Below are 6,145 nucleotides of genomic sequence, written 5' to 3'. Positions count from 1 at the left end.
GGCACTGCACTGCCAGGTCTCTGACCACCTCCCTAAAGGCTGTCTCATCGTTGTCGGTGATCAGGCCTACCACTGTTGAGTCGTCGGCCAACTTAATGATGGTGTTGGAGTCGTGCTTGGCCATGCAGTCATGGGTGAACAGGGAGTACAGGGTGGGACTGAGCACGCACCCCTAAGGGGCCCCCGTGTTGAGGCTCAGCGTGGCAGATGTGTTGTTACCTACCCGTACCACCTGGGGGTGGCCCATCAGGAATTCCAGGATCCAGTTGCAGAGGGAGTTTAGTCCCAGGGTCCTTAGCTTAGTGATGAGCTTTGAGCGCTGAGCTGTAGTCAATTAATAGCATTCTCACGTAGGTGTTCCTTTTGTCCAGGTGGGAAAGGGCAGTGTGGAGTGCAATAGAGATTGCGTCATCTGTTGATCTGTTGGGGTGGTATGCAAATTGGAGTGGGTCTAGGGTTTCTGGGATAATGGTGTTGATGTGAGCCATAACCAGCCTTTCAAAGCACTTCATGGCTACAGATGTGAGTGGTACGGGTTGGTAGTCATTTAGGCAGATTACCTTGGTGTTCTTGGGCACAGGGACTATGGTGGTCTGCTTGAAACATGTTGGTATTACAGACTCGGTCAGGGAAAGGTTGAAAATGTCAGTGAAGACACTTCCCAGTTGGTCAGCGCATGCTCGGAGTACACGTCCTGGTAATCTGTCTGGCCCTGCGGCCTTGTGAATGTTGACCTGTTTAAAGGTCTTACTCACATCGGCTATGGAGAGCGTGATCACACAGTCGTCCGGAACAGCTGGTGCTCTCATGAATGCTTCGGTGTTGCTTGCCTCAAATTGCGCATAGGAGTCATTTAGCTCATTTGGTAGGCTCGTGTCCCTGGGCAGCTCGCGGCTGTGCTTCCCTTTGTAGTCCGTAATAGTTTGCAAGCCCTGCCACATCCGACGGGCGTCGGAGTCGGTGTAGTAGGATTCAATCTTAGTCCTGTATTGACGCTTGCCTGTTTGATGGTTCGTCGGAGGGCATAGCGGGATTTCTTATAAGCGTCCAGGTTAGAGTCCCGCTCCTTGAAAGCGGCAGCTCTACCCTTTAGCTCATTGCGGACATTGCCTGTAATTCATGGCCTCTGGTTGGGGTATGTACGTACCATGAGAATTTCTCTACAGTGTGAATGACCTTTCAGGTTTAAGGAATGTGTACCATCATGCCAGCAACATATATACCCATTAATTAATATTTATTTAGTGGTTGCCTCCATCTTACTTATCACAACAGATTGTAGTCAGGAGATCAATACTATCTGCATCTAATGAGCACCTGCTTCTTCCTGACAGGGATGCATGTTGGTTAGTGGTAGTTCATCACTGGTAAGCAGATGGTGCGACACACCTCTTTGATCGGGCATGCTGTGTGCATATCAATGCAGACACTCCAGTCTTGATGAACATCAATGATTAAGCAGGCTCTTCATGGTTACAAGTGCTCTCCTGTCCCTGTTATGCATGACTAACCGGGACAGATGAGCTTCACAACAACACACCACTCGTTTTGGAGTGTCTTTCTCCCATGTTCACAGGTGGAGAGAATCCACAGTTCAGGGACATGTGGTCTAGAGAGGACGTGGTCTAGAGAGATGTGTTTGATGAGAAGTCTGCAGTTCAATGCCTGGCCCGGTTCTTTTTGCATGGCCCGGTGCCACGGGTGAATGGGGATGTCACTTAAGTACTAATGGAACGGTCTAAAATAAACACTCCGCCCACCAGGCCATGCAAAATGAACTTGCCCATTAATAAGGTAATGTCTGAATGGGCGAGTTTGTTTTGCATGGCCCAGTGCCCAGGGTGGGTGGAGTTAGCATATTTTAGACCATTCCATTGGTCCTTAAGTGAATTCTCCACCCACCCGGGGAACCGGGCCATGCGAAACTAAATGGTCCAATCAGAATAGGGCTATAGGGGTTGGGCAAGTGAGTGCTCTTGGGTTGTGTAGAGTTATTTGTTCCAGGAAGAGAAAAGTGCATTGCAGTATTGGGTGGGGAGGAGGAGCATTTTCAACATCACGTCTCTGAAGTGAAACTAAAGCTACAGTATATTGTGCATGATACCAAACTCCCCAGCTCTTCAGAAAACTGTTAAATTGTGAATTTCAGTCTTATTTCTTTGGACGTCTTTTAACACCACTAACAGAAAGAAGAACAAAGATCTTATCCACAAACACATGCAGGTGAGTAGAGACATTAACATGGACATTTGAAGATCAGCGCTACACGGTTTATGTATTCTCGTTTTTTCTTTGCTACAGTAGGCCAACGTTAACTCTTCTTCCTTTGGTTATATAACTATTTTCTTAGTTTCATGGTAACACCTTGTATCGAGATTGGTTAGTCTGCCCGTAAGGCAATGCTGGCAAACTATCAAGAGCTGACTGATTCCAGGAAATGCTTTATGGTTTTACCTTGGTCTATGTCTAGATATGGCGTCCTCCAGCAGTGTCCTCGATGAAGAGCAGTTCCTGTGCTCTATCTGTCTGGATGTGTTCACTGAGCCGGTCTCTATTCAATGTGGACATAATTTCTGCATGGCCTGTATCAGGAAGTACTGGGATGGCAATGACATCTGCCAGTGTCCCATGTGTAAAAATACATTTTATAGGAGACCAGATCTGTTCATCAACACATTTATTTCTGAGATGGTTGCTCAGTTTAGGAAATCAGTTCAAGTGAAAGCAACCAGAAGCTCAGACCAACTCCCTGCCAAATCTGAAGAAGTCTCCTGTGACATCTGCACTGGGATGAAGCTCAAGGCCCTGAAGTCCTGTCTGGTGTGTCAGACCTCTTACTGTGAGACTCACCTGGAGCCTCATCAAAGAGTCGCAGTCTTAAAGAGACACAAGCTGATCAACCCTGTGGAGAACCTGGAAGACAAGATGTGTAAGAAGCATGACAGACTCCTGGAGCTGTTCTGTAGGACTGACCAGACGTGTGTGTGTCAGTTCTGCACTGAGGCAGACCACAAGACTCATGACACTGCCCCTCTAGAGGAAGAGTATGGAGAGAGGATGGCCAAACTGGGGAAAATGATGGCAGAGGTGGATCAGAAGATGCATACACAATATAGAAAGGTTAAGGAGATCAAACACTCAGTAGAGCTCAGCAAGAAAGATGCAGAAAGAGAGATATCAGACAGTGTGCAGGTCTTCACTGCTCTTGTGCGCTCCATTGAGAGAAGCCAGGCTGAGTTCATTGAGGTGATTGAGAAGAAACAGAAAGCAGTGGAGAGGCAGGCTGAAGGGCTCATTAAAGAGCTGGAGCAGGAAATGACTGCGCTGAAGAGGAGAAGCACTGAGCTGGAGCAGCTCTCACACAGTGAGGACCACCTCCACCTCCTCCAGAGCTTCCCATCCATGTGCACCCCTCCACCCACCAAGGACTGGTCTAGGATCAGTGTTCACAGTGGTCTGTGTGATGGGACTATGAGGAGAGTTTTAACACAGCTGGAGGAGATACTTATGCGAGAAATTAGGAAGTGTAATGCTGAGTTGAAGAGGGTTCAGCAGTATGCAGTGGAGGTGACTCTGGACCCTGATACAGCAAACCCCCATATCATCCTGTCTGCAAATGGGAAACAAGTGAGATATCAAGACGTAAAAAAAGATAGACTGGACAACCCAGAGAGGTTTTCCACCTGTCTCTGTGTTCTAGGAAAGAAAGGCTTCTCCTCAGGAAGATTGTACTATGAGGTGACAGTTCAGGGGAAGACTAACTGGGATTTAGGAGTGGCCAGAGAGTCCATCAACAGGAAGATGAATATCAAACTGAGCCCTGGAAATGGATACTGGACTGTGACACTGAGGGAAAGGAATAAGTACCTAGCCTGTACCTCCCCACCTGTACTCCTCTCCCTGAGAGAGAAGCCCCAGAAGGTGGGAGTGTTTGTGGATTATGAGGAGGGTCAGGTCTCCTTTTATGATGTGGAGGCCAGGTCTCATATCTACTCTTTCACTGGCTACACCTTCACTGAGAAACTCTATCCATACTTAGGACCTTGTGTTAATTATGGGACTGAGAACTCTGCCCCTCTGATCATCTCTCCTGTCAATCACACAAACTGAGGATGACATTTTGACATTGCACAAATGTGGACATTGCACAAACCTGTAAAATACTCTGCATGGCACTTGATTCCATTAAGTTTAAGATACTGCACTTTGCATTAACATCACATGCATCACATATAGAGATTGTTTATGGTAAGCCCTCATAAATGATTACAGCAAGCATCTTCATGGGAACCACAAAAAGAGAATGACATTTTAAAAAATCCCTGCAAATATTTTGAGGATGAATATCAGATGATCAATTTGTTCCAGTCTATTCCGTGTGGTAATTTCTTAGATGTACAGAATGTATGTTTATGTAATAATGTGGTAGTTGATGTAGTTGTGTTGTGATTGATTTCATGTAATCTCTGCCAATGATTTAGCAGCTTCTTCATGGTTACAAGTGCTCTCCTTTACAACAACACAACACACAACTATGTTTTGGAGTGCCTTTCTCTTGTTGGGTTTGCTCTGACTTTGATTGTAACACTTAAGCAAAACTCCTCACATCATTACATTTGAAAGAAACACCATTAAAGAAACATAAAGCAGTGAGTACATTTTAAAGTTTATTTACCTCCCCCCTGTTTTGACCCTCTAAGTTTTACATGTTTTTATGTACATGGGAATGGTTGGGACAAACCCCTTTCCTTGGTTCCTCACCTCTTGTTAGTTTATCCCAGACTTCTTTATTTCATACACACTCACACACTGCATGAAAAGGCACATTTACGGGTCGAACACTGTCCCGTACATCTCCGATAACAATTACATATACATGTCCGTATATGTGGTCTGTTATCGGATATGTACGGGACGTGTGCAGAGATTTTCGGACTGTGCACTCCAGTGTTCACCCGTAAATGTGCTTTTTCATGCAGTCAACTCATCCAGATTAACTTGGAAACAGCCTGGCTCATATCACTGCTTACAGACCAGACAGCCTGTATAATAAGGTAAGTGGGGTTTGGACTGAATGGATATATTCACATCACAGGAGGTTGATGGCACCTTAATGGGGGAGGACGGGCTCGTGGTAATGGCTGGAGCGGAATGAAATGATGCCATTCCATTGGCTCCGTTCTGGCTATTATTATGAGCCGTCCTCCCCTCAGCAGCCTCCTGTGGTTCACATGTTGAGTTGGGCTTGTTTCAGCCAAGAAGCCCTATAAGAACACTAGGCACATTTATTGGGATGACATGATAAGAGTGGATTTATATAGCACTTTCCTACCAACTGAGGTGCTCAATGCGCTTTACACATCAGCTGATTTATGCCAATTAGGAGGCCAGGTTGGGAATTTAGCCATGACACCAGGGTTAACACCCCCTACTCTTACAATAAGTGCCATGAGATTTTTAATGACCACAGAGAGTCAGGACACCCATTTATCATCCCATCGGAAAGACAGCACCCTACGCAGGGCAATGTCCCCTTCACTGCCCTGGGGCATTTGGATCTTCTTAGCCAGATGAAAGAGTGCCACCTACTGGCCCTCCAACACCACTTCCAGCAGCATCTGGTCTACCTCCAGGGACCGACCTGCTTAGCTTCAGGGGCAAACCAGCAGTGGGATGCAGGGTGCTATGCTGCTGCCAGTATACTGCTGACATAATAGCTATAAGGTTATGTTGCAGCCCTGTGTGTGGCAGTGGTAAGCTACATGACTTAAGTTTACATGGGCTCTGGAGGCAACTGACCCTTTAAACGGCCATAACATCCACATTTTGACCTTCAAGAAATTGTCTGATTTTATTAATTGATCAAATGTACTGGACAGAGAGCAAGAATGACTTTCCGTTAACTACACATTGCTACCAGTGATAAAGCTGCAGATGGATTCTAAGGTTATATTCCCAGATAATACAATTCAAGACACTGAGCAGCACTTTATGGAAACACTTCTTCCCATAGTAAAATACCCCTCTACAATACTGTCTGTATACATTGTATGACACACATCTGAAGTGAATCAAAAGCTTTAAAATACTGCATCGATGGTAAATATCATAGTCGAGACAAAATAATATTCCAACACGTATACTG

The 6,145-nt window shown here is 45.7% G+C and overlaps 1 protein-coding gene across 1 annotated transcript; it reads left to right on the top strand.

Annotated features, from left to right (window-relative positions):
* The first annotated feature begins 2,018 nt into the window (after positions 1-2,018).
* Positions 2,019-4,652, top strand: LOC311140454 (E3 ubiquitin-protein ligase TRIM39-like). Its single transcript, XM_084175518.1, has 2 exons — positions 2,019-2,223; positions 2,471-4,652. Exon 2 carries the CDS (start codon positions 2,473-2,475, stop codon positions 4,108-4,110), a length of 1,638 nt encoding a protein of 545 aa, XP_084031644.1. The 5' UTR covers positions 2,019-2,223; positions 2,471-2,472; the 3' UTR covers positions 4,111-4,652.
* The last annotated feature ends 1,493 nt before the right edge of the window (positions 4,653-6,145 follow it).

The sequence above is a fragment of the Coregonus lavaretus genome, assembly GCF_964263955.1.
Source record: "Coregonus lavaretus genome assembly, chromosome: 13".
NCBI classification, from domain to species: Eukaryota; Metazoa; Chordata; class Actinopteri; order Salmoniformes; family Salmonidae; genus Coregonus; species Coregonus lavaretus.
Note: the sequence above shows the minus strand (reverse complement) of the source record. Positions and strands in the feature narration are given on the sequence as shown.